This window comes from Thamnophis sirtalis, unplaced genomic scaffold (assembly GCF_051295495.1).
Source record: "Thamnophis sirtalis isolate CommonGarterSnake01/CBP01778 unplaced genomic scaffold, rThaSir2_p1.2 scaffold_8, whole genome shotgun sequence".
NCBI lineage: Eukaryota > Metazoa > Chordata > Lepidosauria > Squamata > Natricidae > Thamnophis > Thamnophis sirtalis.
Genome location: NW_028261388.1, coordinates 46,943,148 through 46,961,780, shown reverse-complemented (window position 1 = coordinate 46,961,780; position 18,633 = coordinate 46,943,148). Strand labels below are relative to the sequence as shown.

The 18,633-nt window shown below is 34.1% G+C and overlaps 1 protein-coding gene across 2 annotated transcripts in view; it reads right to left on the bottom strand.

Annotated features, from left to right (window-relative positions):
* Window positions 1-1,016: 1,016 nt before the first annotated feature.
* Window positions 1,017-18,633, bottom strand: part of NCAM2 (neural cell adhesion molecule 2) — a 169,872-nt gene continuing 152,255 nt past the window's right edge. The window contains exons 16-19 of one of the 2 annotated variants that reach the window (XM_087721558.1): window positions 15,966-16,170; window positions 8,573-8,692; window positions 5,819-5,965; window positions 1,017-1,478 (exon numbers count right to left, since the gene is read on the bottom strand). In XM_087721558.1, coding sequence (XP_087577684.1) covers window positions 5,854-5,965; window positions 8,573-8,692; window positions 15,966-16,170 — 437 coding nt within the window. In that variant the 3' untranslated portion in view covers window positions 1,017-1,478; window positions 5,819-5,853. Of the gene's footprint in view, window positions 1,479-5,025; window positions 5,966-8,572; window positions 8,693-15,965; window positions 16,171-18,633 lie in introns of those variants that run through there. The other variant, XM_087721557.1, reaches the window with a different exon arrangement.

The window sequence follows — 18,633 nt, the reverse complement described above, 5'->3', positions numbered from 1 at the left end:
ATCATTTTGCATATATCTTAAACTGCTGGAAATCAATAATGCACAGAAAGGCTCAGAAAATTTTGAGCTCATCATGCCATTGAACCCCCTCTTTTAATGGGACATGGAGCAATATTCTATGACAGCCAGAGTTTAGAAAAATACAATATTCTATCACCAAGATAAAAGAAGCTAACAATATTCAACATTTATTGGTTGGCTTATAATGTTTCATGCAGAAATGCATAATTAATTACAGCAAAACAGAGACAGTGTTAAGAAATTTGGTTTTTCCTGAATGGCTATTGGCACTGGAACAGACTTTGGTTATTCTTAAACCGGAGATGTTGGATAAAATGGAATTCTAATATCAGCTGGAATACAATTGAGACATACCAATCTCCACTTCAAACTGGCCCATGTTGACTGGGAAAACTAATCAACATGCACATGAATGTTAAAGTTACTGAGAGTGAGAAAAAATGGGCAAGTTTTTTTAAATTTTATTCCAGAAACTAAGAAGCATAAATACTCAAACCAGAACTTTCAATAGGATTCACATAATCATTTTTCAAGGAAAGATAGCTAACAGTCTAAAATTGAACTGAAAATTGCTATGACAATCTTCCCTTGTTGAACTGGTAAAATTTTTTCAGATTCTTGGAACATAGATGTGCATTAATGATTTATTTATGGGAAATAGAAATAATAATCTGTTTTTATAAAGCTTTTTTTTGGTATTGTATTCATCCGAATTCGGAGGCTATAACAAATTTAAATAAATAAAAAAATAACATCAGAAATACTGTAGCTCATGGCTGTTTTACATGAATAACTAATTTTCTAATGGTTGATTTTACCCAAAAGTTTTAATTACCTGAAAATAATTTAGGGTGGATAAAATATATGAGTTTTTTATTACCAGTCATCAGCATAAAAAAATAAGTAAATAAGGAGACCAAAATATTATATGCTTTTTATACCTTTAAATAAAATCTGATGTAATATTTTTAAATACTTGCAAGAAACTAGTGAAGTAAAATCATTTTATAAGTTTATTTTCTTCATAAAGAGACTGTGATTGTAATAGTTAATAAACAGCATTTATCAGACTTATGGCATTTCCACGTTAGAAGCAATTAAATTGCATATGAGGTAAAAACTTATATAACTTTCTTGTGACAACTAAAGCCAAAGTAATGAATTCAAAATTATCAGTAACTTAATTATTTTATTCTTCACAAAAACAATTAGATAAAATACGCTGGAGATTATTTTTAATTTTTAAAGAATGCACATTAATTATTTGTAGGATTATTCTAAATTTTAGTTACAAGGATTTGGCCAGATAAATAAAAAAATTTAAAAGTTTATATAGGAATAAGATCTCTTTTTTTCTTACTGATTTTACGGAAGATACTGATTAGTTGCAAGTCTTTGAATCTTCTTTAAAAATAGTCGTATTTGTTAGCACATACTCTCTCCAATGAAACAAAATTCTTCCTGTAAATATACATAGTGATATAATAAAAGAAAAGCAAACAAAATTGTTATTTTCTATTTAAAAACTTTGTTAATATTAGTAATCAATATAGCTGAATATTTTGCTGTCCAGTTCAACATATCTATGAAAAGAAAAGAAATCTGTGATTTGTTATTCATTGAAACAACAAAACTTGATATATTAGTGATTTATTTATAGTTACACATTTTAAAAAAATCTAAGCAAATATTTATTGAGAATTAAGCTGTATGTTATGCAAATACATTTTGTTTTTACAAATTATGTAAGAATCTGACTTACATGCTTTTATTTATGAGAGATTGTTGCAAATGTGTGTGTGTGTGTGTGATATTGTGTGTGTGTGTCTGTGTGTGTGTGTTTGTGTGTATAGTTCAGCACTAAATTTGCCTTGTATTCCTACATTTTAAAACATAATATTGTTAATCCATTGCATAAATCATTGCCATGGTGTTATATACAAATAAAAAATAGTATTTGGTTCATTAGAACCCCAGAGTTTGTAGTAACAAAAGAAAACAATCTAAAGAAGGCAAATTGTCACATAACTGAAATGTGTTTAAAGAAAATTATGACTAATCATATCAAAAACTCTGAAAAACATTTGGAGGTAATTATGGATATCAAGGAGAAGGGTATCCAATTCAATAGAAGAATACATCCAAATCAAGATTTTATGGTAGTCCCATATTCCCTAAATAAATACTGAAATCAATTTTTAACCTACAGGAAGCCAAATAAATCTTATTTGCATTTTTAAAAAGTATATAAAAAGGTGTTGGGAACAACATCATTGTGACATCAAATAAATATAATTATTATAACATTAATTCAAATTACAAACTTTTCTTGTACTGAAACATCAATCCATAATGTAGTTGCTTTCCTTAAATTGCTTTCCACCAGCTACTGTAATTTGTACAATGACCTGGCAATTGAAAATAATGCAGATATGAGGAAAGTTCAGTTTAAAAGTATGCTAAATTACTAACATGATTTGTATTAATTGTATAGATGATACAATAATGCAGATGTGAGGAAAGTCCGGTTTAAAAGTATGCTAAATTACTAACAGGATTTGTATTAATTGTATAGCTGAAAGCAAAAACTAAATGTTTCACCTGGCTACTCCTATATGAAGATTCAAATCAATAAGAATCTATGCACACAGTAATATACAATCCTGTATCCCCAACTTCTATTATGAATAGAAGAGAAGAATGTCCCTTGCTATCTAGTTAACAGATATAATTGAATAACTTGGGGAGGAGACTGCTCATTCCCTTGTGACCTCAAAATTGGACTATTGCAAAGAGCTTTACATGGGGATACTCTTGAAGAGTATTCAGAAACTCAACTGGTGAAGTCACAGTGTGAACAATTACTGGTCCCAGTAAGTTGGTACATGTAACATCATTGCTATATGAGGTATGGATTTCAATGTGCTTTTGAGTGCAATTGAAAATGCTGGTTATTATCTTTAGCGCCCTTTATGGCCTTGGATTGGTTTACTTACAGGATGCCTGTAACTGTAATTCTTATTGGGGTGACTCTCCCCAATTGTCTTTATCCCATCTTATCCAAACTGGCAGAAGGAACAATTCATCAGGAAAGCTCCAGGTAATATTGACTAACAATTATTGGGTAGTGAGAAGGAGATCCTTTTCTGCCATGCCATTTGCTTCATTCTTCTCATAATTAGATTTGTCCTGTTGCCTTTGGACCTTTCATAAGACCTTGAAAACTTGGTTTTGTGCCAAAGGCACAGGACAAATCTAATTATGAGAAGAATGAAGCAAATGACATGGCTTAAAAAGGTCTCCTTCTCACCACCCAATAATTGTTAGTCAACATTACCTGGAGCTTTCCTAGGGCCCTCAGTGTGGGATGGAATTTATATCCTGGCTTTAGGATGATTGAATTGATAATGTTTGGCTGCCATATGTTTTAATTGTATTTTCTATATTGTGTAGTTTATGTATGGTGTATTGTAACACCATAGTCACATAAAAGCGAGATGGGTGACTATGAAATGATTTCTTGACTGAACAAATGACTCCATTCAGAATATTTTGTTTGTAGTACTGATAATTTTTATATTTTCTCAATTCACTTAAAAATGAATTTCTGGACCTAAGCTTATTATATTTTAACAATTACAATTACTTATAATTGCATTCACATTAGGGACATCTATTTACTGATATTTCTTATGAATGCATTTCTAAATCATATAGTAAAAATGTAAGATTCTGTGGGTGATTTTCCACTTTGAAAATAAAAGCAAAATAGCAAGTGCTGTCTCAGGTCTGAAAATGTTCTTGTTTTACAATACTACTGTAATACTATTCTTGGTTATATATTTTGCATTTACATTGCTGAATTTGTTGCTCAGTCTAATTTCATATCCAATTAGTGTACCCGTGCAACAAATGAGCTTTCCTAAAGACATGATACCAAATTCAAACATTACTATTATTCTAGTTGTATTCTGTATACATGCCAGGGAATTTCACAAATTCATGAAATTGAGAGTTTAAAATAATTGTATTTAATTACTTAATTTATTTTATTATGTTTTAAATAATATTACATGAATGATAAATTGTAATGTTTATTACAATTATATAATAAACATATACTATAAATTATATAATTGTAATTTATAATAAGAGAGTAGAAAAGTTATAAAAATATGGGTATATTTAAATATCCGTGAAACAGTCATCTGGATTCTGGTCTTTACTTCATGTATTATTTCAGTGTAGCAAACTGGATGTTTTCAGTTTCATCCCTGATAGATAGACCATAGTGGAACAAGAGCTGATAGAGAAAACCACACATACATTCCCCTAATAATTATAACCCAGTAGAAAAGCCTTGTGATAGTTTAATAAATATCAGACACATTGGAAGAAAAAAAGTGATATAGATGTATTTTCCACTTGGCTCTTCTGATCAAGAATCTAAGAGTCTGAAAAGCCAGGCTACCTTTCCAAGAGTATGTGTTTCTGCTTATGACTTGATCTCAATTTCTGCATCCTAATTTTTTTCAGAAGTGCTTTTTTCTGGCTGAGATAACATTACTATTAAGTCAAAGAGTGAACAACTAAATATATTTGGTATCTGTGAATTAGGAAAAGGATATTTATTATTTCTTTTCCTAATAGTGAAATGCAGATGTTCCTGGTAGTATTCCAGCATGAAGTATTTATTGTTATTATTACAAACTAAAAGAAACAAAAAGATAAAATGTCTCCTTATTTATCAGTATATTGCCTACTTAGATCTGGAATGAAAGTAAATAATTGGTTACACAGATGTAAGAAAATATTTTATCCGTTCTTTCTTGTGTATTATTTCCTATTGCATGCTACACATCTTTTAGATTGAGTTTATATGTAGTGGAAGTATGAAAAAGAGCCAAGTAGCTTTCTGGAAATTTGCTTTGGCAGTATTTATATGTTTTAATAAAAGTGATTCTTTTTTTCACTAAAGCAACAAAAAGAAAGTCTGCACAATAGTATGTTTTATAACCACAACTGAGATAACTCAATTGGAGCTTGCATTTATTGTTATAAGAGTTCTTTGAAGCTGAGTGCTATGGTCATAGTCAGGATTCTTGGCTTTTTTTTTTACACAAAATAAGTTTTGACATTTTTAGCTTACACACAATTTTTCAAACATAAATACAAAATATCCGAAGCACTGAAATTTCTGTGGACTTTGAAGTTAGGATATGTTCAATATTTTCATCAAAATAGTTCACAACTTGGTTAAAATCTGTACATCAAACCTATGAATGGTTCATTCTCTTTAAGAATTGATTTGAAGTACAAGGCTAATATACCCTGAAAACATTCAATCTACTCTTATGTAAAGGGTTCAGCTGCAATCATCCAGCCACATAAACCTAGTTTATATCTGACATTTATATATATTTATATAAAGGCAACAAAATCTTTTAAATTGCAAACAAATATAAATTTCTATGGCACTTTCTCTCATGAGTTTAATTCCATTAAAAGTAGTACAGCTATCTTATGTATAGTCTGTGGCTAAGAGGGTATCATAATATTTGATAAATAATTTCAATTTCTTCAGCAATAAAATAAATTACAGTATTTATATTGGTTGACTTGCTGAACTGAGACCATGGTATTGATGTCGTCCAGGACTACAGACTAAAACTATTGAATTAAAATGAAAATAGACAGTCAACAGAAGTAGACCAAACTACTTCCATTAATTATTCTTAAATTGCCAAAAAACCAAGGTCAAATGTAAAGTTTTGGTCACAGATTTATTAGAATCCACATGCCTTTTTGCCCCTCTGGATAGCTGTTGTTGTTTTATGCTTTGCTATCATCTTCTTTTGACTGGATGATATCATTGGATACTTTGATCTCTATAGTATCTGAACTTAAAACTTCTTTTCCATTTTCTTCCTTTAATGGCAATTTCCTAAGAAAAATAAAAAGCAAAAGGTATTACAATTGAAAACCAGTGTTGATAGAGAATGCATATTTCATTTGGCAACATACTTTGTATTGATTACACTGTTCCACCTCTCACATACTGTATATTCCCAATCCACATTTATATCCATTGTTTTACACTTTCCATCTATCTAGGGTTGTTTTTAATATAAAATTGGAGCATCAAGAACTATCTGAAAGTTAATATATTGTGTGTTTTAGCTAAGATAGTTTTATCCTATAATAAAGCCAATTAAAATTTTCTGCTAACGATTAGTCCATCTGATTCCTTAGTATAATAACTAAATTTTATACTAGTCATTCATTGTACAACATACTTTTAAAGTGGACAAAATCAAAAAATATTTTGGATGAAGAACAAATAGGGTTTAAAGTTTGACATTCGACATTAGATTAAGCTCTTTATTTTCTAATATCTGGTTGAGATATATATATATTCCAACTATATATATATATATATATATATATATATATATATATATATGTATGTATGTATGTATGTATGTATGTATGTATGTATGTACGTACGTACGCACGCACGCACGCACGCACGCACGCACACACACACACACACACACACACACACACACACATATATATATATATATATATATATATATATATATATATATATATATATATACATATATATACATATATACATACATACATATATACATACATACATACATACATACATACATACATACATACATACATACATACATACATACATATATATATATATATATATATATATATATATATATATATATATGCAGGTCTTGGCATATTCGGGTCTTTTCCCGTGTAAGATTTAAAGTATCTTGGCGACGTTTCGATGAGGTCCCACTCGCTATCTTTGGGTTGAGCTTCATGCTTGTGTGATCAAGCGTGATATATATTTGTGGATTTTCATGGGCGTAGGCATGCTGGTCTTGTTGTATTTGAGTCTTTTCCCATGTAAGATTGAGATTGAAGATTGAAGATACCAGCCTGAAGATGGCAAAACCCAAATACACCAAAACCTGCATATACATATATGTATGTATACATGCATGCATGCATGCGCGCGCACACACACATAGACACAGACACAGACACAGACACACTCACACTCATATATATATACATATATATATATATATATATATATATATATATATATATATATATATATATATATATATATATATATATATATATATAGTGCTGATAAATAAATAAAGGGAGATATATATGATATGCACAATATGCATCTTTTATTAACTTCAGATTAAGTTTTGAGCTTGTCTTTAGACAAAAACTATAGCATAAACCTAAGAACTCTAGCACAGTTAGTCAGCTTTTCTTCCTAAACTCAGTGAGAACTCTAATGTAAAAGTTAGGTGCACTACAGTAGTGGGTTTCAATTTATTTTACTACTGGTTCACTTGTGCATGTGCAGAAGCATCTGGGCAGGTGGCTGGAGCCTTCTACTGCCACCATTACTGGTTCACATGAGGGAATATTACACTAAGCAAAATTTTGTTGGCAGAAGATTTAGTCAAAGGTGTAAATCAATTCTATGGTGGCAAAGATAAATAATCTAGTTTATCATTTCCCAGAATTGAAGGATGGATACTTCTAAATCCTCCTCTATGCAAATAATGTTCTGTTGTCATTGTAGATTTTTTAAAATGACTTTTAAAAAGTGTTATGAACTTTAACTATATAATTTAGTACAGAAGCACTGCTTTAATAATGCAAAACCCAAGCTACTAATATTTGCTAATCTCCCTAGTATTCATGTATGGGAACTAAATAAAGATCTTATTAAACAAATATTTCAGTGAATACTAGTCTGATTGTTTTCTAGGTAGTATGTAATCTTTTCCCAATATATTCATTATATAATTATGTATATTCAAATAAATATACTTGAATCAAATCTTTACTATAATAAAACAAAGATACAAAGATTAAACAAACCAATTCAATTGTTCCATTCAATATTAATACAATTTTTGTCCTCCACTTATATCCAGACTTGAAGGTATATTCCACACCTATTCGTTACACTTTAACAACTATTAACAATTGCTAATTGTATGAATGGTTTGCATAAATAGATGTATTTTATTTAGAAAGTGCATATTTAACCCTATTTACATACATGCATTTTGTAGTTTAGATAAGAATAAAATGTTTTGGTTGTAAGAAAGTTCTAGATTATGATTTCAAATATGATATAATACAGTTTTATAACACTTAAAGTAACTTTTTTCTAATATATTAAACCAGCCACAGATATTTACAGATTATATTTAAAGTTTACAAAATGGATTTTAAACTGATTTCACACTTAGTGATTTCACACTTAGTAATAGTTTAAAATGAAATACATTAGTTTGATCCTTGTCATCCTATTAGTAACCACTAGTTAATTTAATAGATACAGGGCCTTGGAGAATTAGTTATATATTAGTTGAAATCTGTAGAACTAAAACTTTTTTTTAACCTAAGTGCCAAGCCACACTGAAACTTCATTAGTGCTAATAGTGAAATTGCTAAAAAATATCAAAATACATACTCTGGTTCTGTTAATGGTGTTGTTTCATTGGGCTCATTTACTGGACTTCCATCTTCATGATTGGTAATTCTTTCATCCTCTGTTCTCATTTCAACTATTGGTTCTTTTGATCCATCTTTCCTAAGTAAAAATAAAGGCAAAAATGTTTAATGAACTAATGTTTTAATTTTAAAATGGTGATGTTTATTACCCTGCCCATGAAAGTTTATGCTAAGATATATTTATCAATTCTCAAAATGTCACCAGAATACTTGCTAAAGTATCAAAATATTATTAATCAGAAAAAATGTTTATGATACAAAAATTTCCAAAATGAATATTTTAGAATATGCAGAAGAGTAAATTCAATGTATTTTTTAAGATGAAAAGCTATGTTCTTTTTCCAAATCTTTCACTTCATTTTAGATAGAGAAAAGACTTTCAATAGCTTTCTTGAGATGATCTCACTGGATTCAATTCTAGAAAAATGATATTTGATGAGATGCATTCTTATATCATTGTATGCATTATATACTAGGTCATTGCCAACATCTGAATTGGCCAAAAGCCTATTGGTAAACAGTACAATGACTTTAGGTAAGATACTACTGTAGCTTGCAGTGATAAAATCGTTCTGCTAGTTGTATATTATGCATACCTCCAAAGACTGCCCTATAGAACACTACACCAATTCAGCTGAATGATGCTCAGTTTATAAATCAGTAATTATTTAATAAAATGTTTACTATTATTCCAAGCTTTGTTTATACCTTATCCAAAGCCTGTTTCAAGTACACAGGTTGAAATAAATATTGATTGACTATTAATATACTTTGTATTCTATTTTTTTAAAAAAAATACAGATTGTTCAGCATAACAATCAGGTTTCAGAAAAGATTACTTCGTTGTTCTAAGTAGAAATAACATGCCTATTTGTATATGCTGCCTAGAGTCATTCAATATAAATTTAGTAAATATTAATAACATATCATATCAGAACATAACATAGCATAGTATAATAATATAACATAAGATAATTCTATCCTGCTATAATGAAGGGCTGCTGTGCCATTGAGCAATGGCTCCTCCTCAAATAAATCAACCTTTTAATAGAATAATTTCATTATGCTAATACAATTTTAAAAATATATAGCAATGCTATTAAGTAATATAATTTTAATCTTTGATGATTATAAGTTAATAATAATAAAAGATAGGTTAAAAATGAAAAAGATACCTTGGTACAACATCTTGGGGAAAAAAACTTTATATACAAAGAATGACCTTGGGTTTCTAGAAAGGAATGTTTTATTTTGACAACAACACATTCTGCTCCTTACTATTCCCCCTTCCAATTCCCCACTAATGAAATAGCATAGTAAAATAAGAGAGTGTGGCAGGCCAAAGATCCTAAAAGGAATATGACTGGAGGCCTGACAGGTGGCATCTCTTCAGAAAAAAAAAGTTTCCTGAAAAGAGGATAACATAAAAGTTAACATAAAAAATTAACCACCTCTTTAATTTTCCCGATAAGTCAAAGGGTCCCCTTTGGCTCGGGAAACTTCTCATGGAATTGTTTTACTAATTTATCTGCTTTTAGGTCCCAGCTTTTCTCCCAAGTAGCCTCGGAGAAAGGGAACCCCTTCCAATGCACTAAATACTGTAAGCGACCCTTATATAGCCTGGAGTCTAAGATTTTTTTTTCACCTTATTATGTGTTTCCCCTTCTACCACTACAGGAGGAGGGGGAGCTTGAGTGGACAGTCTTATGCTGGACCCAATTACTGATTTCAACAAGCTACAATGAAATACTGGGTAAATCTTCCCTAGAATTCTGGGTGGACTGAGTTGAACTGTAACTGGGTTAATTATCTTCATTATTGGGAATGGGCCTAGAAATTTTGGGCCTAATTTCTTGTTAGGCATTCTTAATCTTATGCATTTGGTAGATACAAAAACTTTGTCCCCCACACGAAAGGGGGGTTGGAGTGAGCGGTGTTTATCAGCTTGCTTCTTGTAGGTGTCTGACGCATCTGCTAGAGCTTTCTTCACATTTCCCCATCCTTTCTTTAATGTGTCCATCCATTCATTCAGAGACATAGAAGAGGGAGGTTCTGTAGGCAGCTCAGGGATGGGAACAAATTCCATGCCACTGGTAATTTGGAAAGGAATTAATCCACTGCTGCTGTGGACTGCATTGTTGTACGCCACTTCAGCGAAGGGTAGCAAGTCTGACCAGTTGTCTTGCTGATAGTCCATATAACACCAGATGTATTGTTCCACCATTGCATTGGCCCTCTCTGCTGCACGGTTTATGCTAGGATGAACTGATGAGCTCAGTCCTTGTGTGGACCCAATGGATCTCAGGAACTCTCTCCAGAATTTGGCTGTGAACTGGACTCAACAGTCTGAAATGATCCTCTTTGGAGAGCCATGCAGGCAATAAATGTGTTTCACAAACATTTTCAGTAATTTCTTTGCGGACTGCAACCCTGAGTGAGCGATGAAGTGTACCTGCTTGGAAACCAAATCAATAACTGTCCAAATTACTCTATTCCCACTGCTATCTGGGAGTTTGACGATGAAGTCCATTGCGATCTCGTCTCATGGTCGGTTAGGGCTGGCCACTTGTTGTAGTAGTCCAGGGGGCTTCTCTGGCAGTGTTTTCATCGTTGTGCAAGTAGCACAGCTTTTTACATAATCTTCCACCTCTGATTCCATCTTTGGCCACCAAAATTGATGCCTGGAGAGGTGGAGCATTTTTAGGAATCCAAAGTGGCCTCCTAGTTCCGCCTTCACTGTAGAACTTCCAGCCTCAACCCCGCGGGAACATACAGTTTGGACCCCTTCCAGACTAATTCATTTTCCATCATTAGGATTTCCTGCTTATTGTTGAGCCACTTATCTGTTGGGATTCATAGCTTTCATCAGCTTATCCTGGCTTCAGTTAGTGACTTGGGCTGCCTTTTGGTAGGAGGATGAAAGGATAAGATGAACAATTTCTCCCTTCTCACTGTCGTACTGTGGCTTTCTCGATAAAACATCCACCAACAAGTCTTTTGGTACTTGTTGGATATCTAGGGGTTAGGTCTCTGCTGCAGGTGCTGCAGGTTCTGGGCTCTTGGGTTCAATCATCCCTGGGTGGCCCTTTGGCTCTGCTGGTGGTAGCACCCAAACACAATCATCAATTTTCCACCACTATCTTCCCACTTTATCATAGGCTTCCACTTGTCAAGCCATGCAAGCCCCAAGATAATATATTCTGGCATCTCTGGAGGCAAAAAGAATCTGAGAATCTCATAGTGGTGACCTACTTGTAACTTTACTAGTTTGGTCATTAGCGTGGCTGGGGCCCCTCTAATTAGCATTCCATCTATCTGATTAACCTGAATGGGACAGGCTAGAGGTCTTGTGCGTATGCCTAGTTGCTTTGCAATCGACATACTGATTAAGCAACGAGTGCAGCCGATGTCCACGACTGCTTCAACTTCTCCTTCCACCACCGTTTCGGATACTTGGAGCTTGGCTTGGAAGGCAAAGGGATGGATGGGTGCACTCACCATTGGGTCATCTTCGGCATTTTCCTCCTCTGAGGCCATCCCATTGGTAGGACTCTTCATCACCTTAGGTTGTTGATCCTCTTTCTGAGGTTGTTGGTCCAGATGACTCTTTTCTGGTGGCATCTGTGGCCTTCTCTTTACTGCCATGGTGGTTGGTGCGCACGTTTGTGATATTGGGGCTGGAGCCAGGCACTCTGACGCTCTGTGGCTGAGTTGACAGCAACAGCAGCATTTTATTGCCCCACCCAAGGGACAGAACCCAGTTACATCTCTAAACTTAGGAATCCTCTCATCACATTGTTCCGCTATCCATCCTGCAGCTTCCCTCTCATCCATCCCTTTTTCCATTATAGAGAACTCTTCTCTGTAGGAAGATGGGATAAAAACCTGTTGGGGCATTGCAGGTGAGAGTGGACTTGGTGGGTGGGGGTGAATCCCTGGGTTGGCCACTGCCCAGTTATCTGACATGGTGCCATCTGCCCACTAGCATCTCTCCCATCCATGACCTGGGAAGAAAATCCATTCCAGGGTTGCTTGATTCACAGGATGCAGTTCCAACATCAATGGCTGACTAGGGGAAGATATGGTCCAAGCCCCTTTCTGCTGGCTGGATTGATTTTCCAAAATTGATGGCCAAGTAGGTGCCCACTGGCATCTCTCCCATCCATGACCTGGGAAAAAAGTTCAACCTGGTGGTGCTTGATTCACAGGTTGCAGCCCAAACATAGTTTGCTCGCTAGGGGGAGATATGGGTCAAGCCCCTTTCTGCTGACTGGTTTGAATTCCCTATGTTGATTTGGGATCTGTCCACAATCAGTTGCAGGGTAATGGGTCATTTCATTTATCGCTGTTTGGAAGGAGTCAAAATCGCCATTCCATTTTTTTCCCCCAAGCCTTGGCTGGGGAATGAGGGGGAGCATCCACTCACATTTAGCTGCACAAGTTGGTCTTGGAGGCTCCAATCATATTGCCATGTGTGTGTGGAATTAGCCTTTACAGCCCCCTCCGGCTGCATCTTCCCAGACGCTATAAATCTTCCAATTTCTTCCCACACAAATTCCTTGGCACTTAAGAAGATTCGCAGAGAGGTGTCGCATCCTCTGCTTCCATTCTCAAAGGCTTGATTTTCATCTTTGCTGATATTTTACGCTGACCAGGTCAGGTCAGTGTTGGGAGTCAGCATCCTCGCCAGCACCCTATGCTGGGGTTGCTGGTGATTTTTTTAAAACAGATTTGGGTTGATGCCAGCGTTCCAAATATCATCCAAAATTAAATCAGAGTTCAAGGCAGAGCTTTCCTCAAAGTTCCAATTTATTAAGAGAGACATGTTGGTACATCTGTGGAAACCTGAATCTGAAATCTTCTAGGGTTCCCACCCAGTTGAAATTTCATGATCTTGTCCCCCACACCCACAAGTCCATCGCATGGTCCAATCTTCCAGTGCCATGCTAGCAATTCCACCCATCCACTTCCGCTCAGGTGCAGAGGTGTGGAGACAAAGAATGACCTTGGGCTTTTGACAACAATACATTATGTTCCTTACTATTCCCCCTCCCAATTACCCACTAATGAAACAGCATAGTAAAATAAGAGAGTGTGTGGCATGCCAAAGATCCTAAAAGGAATATGACCAGAGACCTGACAATATGTTTCATATCCGTAGATTTTTCCTTCCAGTGTTTTAATATAGTTCTTTTAACCAAATTCTATCTCTCAAAATCCACCCTTACTGATATATTTCAAACATTCAGGATATAAACAAGAATATACACATATGCACATACAACTTCAACATACAGTATTTGAGCCACAATTATATTAACAATCTTCCTGATGTCAACTATAATGAGAAAAGAATATGAAGCCAAGCTATATGTTTCAATATTCTAATTTATGAATGTTTCTCCATTAGTAAAACTGTTTTCATTAGTCCTCATTAAACATTCTCAGAGGCATTCAATATATAAAAATTTTATGTGTTCTTCTATTATATTGTATTTTAAGATCAGAAGGAACTAATTTCTATTAGGAACTGTTTAAAGAAGCTCTGGATTCATCTTGAACTTCTTATCACGAAAATAAGTGACTTAAGAATTATAGATAATTCTTCTAATCACTATAGATTACAAAAGTGGCAAAAGCCTTTTATTCAAATAATCAAGGAAAAAAATGTTGAGTTGCCTGTTGAGAAATTTAAAGAAAGTTACATCTTCCCCACAAATCCCTCCCCCCCATGTGAATGCTTAATAAATCATATCAAATCAAGACTTTAACATTTGGAGAAACACAAAATGCATTTTTTAGCATCTTGTTCTTTTAAGTTAAAGCAAGAACATCACTTGTTAGAAATATTCCTTTCTTTCTAAGTGCACTATAATTAAAAAAATAATCCCATATCTATGGAAGAAGTAGCTATTATGCTCTTAGCATCCAAATTTATCAAATATATAGTTATAATTAGATCACATAATGAAATCCCTTGTCTTCTTTAAGAATAACCATGACATTAGCTTCATCACAAAAGAGAATGATTTCTTTGAAAAGCTTCCCTGCCTCTAATAAAATAGGACACATAGTAGGACCTTTTTAAAAAACATATACTTCTTCTAACAATTGACTGGCAAGCAGTATAGAGGAGCTCTCCAGATTTCATAATAATGACAACTTTTTGAAGGAAAAGTTGTAAAGTAAAATTAATAACCAGCCACACAATTGTTATCTGTGACCTTCCATGCTGGATTCAGAAAAATCAATAGGATTCACTGAATGACTATGATTCACTTAAAACAACATGATTCACTTAATGACTGCAGTAAAAAATTCTTGTAAAATCAGTTATGGCATATTATTTTTGATTGGTAGATTTGCTAAGGATTACTAAAGTAGAAATATCTTGTGGTAGGATAACTCTTTTAAACTGAACAGTTCAAGACTAGATTTGATGTGGAAAAATGCACAAATGAACAACATTGGAGGATAGATAGATAGATAATGTATGTATGTATGTATGTATGTATATGTATGTATATATATATGTGTGTGTGTGTGTGTGTACATATATATATATATATATATATATATATATATATATATATATATATATATATATATATATATATATATATATATATATATATATATATAATCTTCATTCAGTTCGTTTAGTATTACTACTTACACAGAATTCTGCATCCCCATTTAAAAAAAATGTTTGTATATAGAATATGAATGCCTTGCAGAAAAGCAGCTGCACCTTCTACTTTTTTAAATAATTGACATTAGCTAGATTCCAACTAAATTTTATTAAGGAGAGCATGAGCAAAGAAAAAAGGGTATATAGAATCTCAATTCATATCTTCTCTGATCTGGATTATATCAAAATACCAAGTTTGCTGCCCAAAATGATAGAAAATATTAATATTATAAACATCCCTGCATCATCTATACAATGAATGTTCAAGGAATAAATCATGGTTCAATGACCTTTTTAAAATTGTGGTAATACAAATAATATTTGAAATATTAGTGATACATGTCTCAATATACTCTGCTCACAGTATACTCTACAACTACAGTCCAGAGAATTCAGATGTCCAACTGTATAAATTTGTGTTGTTTTGACTGAATAGAATAAAAATACAAATATGAATTTTGTTAAAGTAACATCTGATTTCCCAAACTCCATCTGTCACAAAACTTTGGTAGAGCTGCAGAAAGTAAACAACATTAAGTAAAAGTTAGAGAATATTTGTTGAAGCACAATCCTTACGGCTCTTGAGATACTAGAGTTTGTATGTTATTTGCAAGTTACCGGTAAATATTATTTTTCTCAAAGTGTTGTGACCAATACTCACAAATATGCTGCTTTTCCTTCTTCCAGCTCTTTACTCTTCCCACTGGACCCACTCTTTTTCCCACAGATCCTTCTAGTGATGCACATTAGCAATCCACACTGCCGTACAAAGAAGCAGCTGACGTCAGTCACCACAAGTATTAGCAGAAGAGCAGCTACACCCAGTCCAATGACTGCACCAAGTCCAAGTCCATTAAACAAAGTACCTTTAAAATAAATGGAATAGATAAAGTCAAAACAGTTAACTTCCTGTGCGGGAGAATTTGAGTTTATCCCAGAAGAGGAAGAGATGGGGGGGGGGGCTGGAATAAGGGTGGGACAAAAATCTTAAACTTAGCCCTCTTGGATATAAAAGAAGGAGAGGAAAGCACTTTCAACATTCTGTTTGAATTAATAAAGTAGATGTTCAGTGATTCCGAGTGAATCTGTGTGTTTTTTTTAACATGGCTTAACTTGAAAGTGTAACAGCTCTTTATTTCAGTGATATGAATCATGTGACACCCACCCATCCACAGCCATATTTCACAGAATAACTAAATAACATAGTTGGAAAGGATCTTGGAGATTTTGTCCTCCCTTCTCAGGTGGAAAACCCTATGCCATTTCAGACAAAAGACTGTCCAATATTTGTTGAGTGGAAACCACATTTGCAAAATTGCAAATCTATATTGATGTACATAGGCAAATTTTCATATTACGGTATTAAAAGATGAATCAAATTTCTTTTCAGCCTGTGATCACTTCTACCTATAAAAATTAAATTATGATGTTATTTTTAGTGTAGTTTAAATGTATTGAATGTTTCATCTGTCTGTCAGCAATATATTTCTGAGAAAACAAAATGGAATGAGACCAAATTTGGTGTGGAGGAAGTTTGCAGATGGATCCAGGTAATCTTGACTCCGAAAAACAGAAAAAAATATATATGTTAAAATACAGGTGAAACTTAAAAAATTAGAATATTGTGCAAAAGTTCATTGATTTCAGTAATGCAACTTTAAAGGTGAAACTAATATATGAGATAGACTCATTACATGCAAAGCAAGATAGTTCAAGCCATGATTTGTCATAATTGTGGTGGTTATGGCTTACAGCTCATGAAAACAGCAAATCCACAATTTCAGAAAATTAGAATATTACATGCAATCAATAAAACAAGGATTGTACATAAAACAATATTGGACCTCTGAAAAGCATATGTACTCAATACTTGGTTTGGGGCCCTTTTGCAGCAATTACTGCCTCAATGCGGCATGGCATAGAAGCCATCAGCCTATGGCACTGCTGAGGTGTTGAAGCAGGATGCTTCAATAGCGGCCTTCAGTTCTTCTGCATTGTTCGGTCTCATGTCTCTCATCTTTCTCTTGACAGTGCCCCATAGATTCTCTATAGGGTTCAGGTCAGGTGAGTTTGCTAGTCAATCAAGGACAGTAATCCCACGGTCATTGAATCAAGTTTTGGTGCTTTTGGCAGTGTGGGCAGGTGCCAAGTCCTGCTGGAAAATGAAGTCAGCATCCCCATAAAGCTTGTCTGCAGAAGGAAGCATGAAGTGCTCCAAAATCTCCTGGTAGATGGCTGCATCATCCCTGAACAATGGACCAACACAGTGGACCAACACCAGCAGATGACATGGCTCCCCAAATCAACACAGACTGTGGAAACTTCACACTGGACTTCAAGCAGTATGTGCATCTCCATTCTTCCTTCATACTCTGGTTCCTTGGTTTCCAAATGCAAAAATTTTTCTCATCAGAAAAGAGGACTTTGGACCACTGAGCAACAGACCAGATCTGTTTTTCTTTAGCCCAGGTAAGATGCTTCTGACGTTGTTTGTTGTTCAGGAGTGGCTTGACAAGAGGAATACAACATTTGAAGCCCATGCCCAGGATCCATCTGTGCGTGGTGGCTTTTGATACACTGACCCCAGCATCAGTCCACTCCTAGTGAAAGTCCCCAACACTTTTGAATAGCCTTTTCCTGACAATTCTCTCCAGGCTGCTGTCATCCCTGCTGCTTGTGGACCTTTTTCTTCCACACTTTTCCCTTCCACATAACTTTATATTAATGTGCTTTGATACAGCACTTTGGAAACATCCAACTTCTTTTGCAATTACCTTTTGAGGCTTTCCCTCTTTATGGTGGGTGTCAATGATGGTTTTCTCCACAATTGTCAGATCAGCAGTCTTTCTCATGATTGTGATTCCTACTGAACCAGTCTGAGAGACCATTTAAAGGCTCAGGAACCATTTGCAGGTGTTGTGGCTTAATTAGCTGATTAGAGTAGGACACTTTGAGATTAGAATATTGCACCTTTTCATAATATTCTAATTTTCTGAGATTCATCTGTATTTCCAGAATACATGCTGAGCAGCAGCTTCAAATGCTGCCAACTGTTCTAGGTTTTCCTCTATACATTGGGTCATAGGATTCATAATGGAATACATGCAATATCCCTTGTGTTTCCCAGTATATATTGCCTTATAAAAATATCTAGACAAAATACAAGGGGAGAACAAAAACATTCTAAAAATGCAAAATCTGCAGCTGCCCTCTACATACACGGAGGCAATATGTATGTACCAATCTCTACTACACATACATGCACACATACAAACATGTACACGACATGTGATAATAAAAGGTGGGAATAATCCATGCTTTTCCTGATT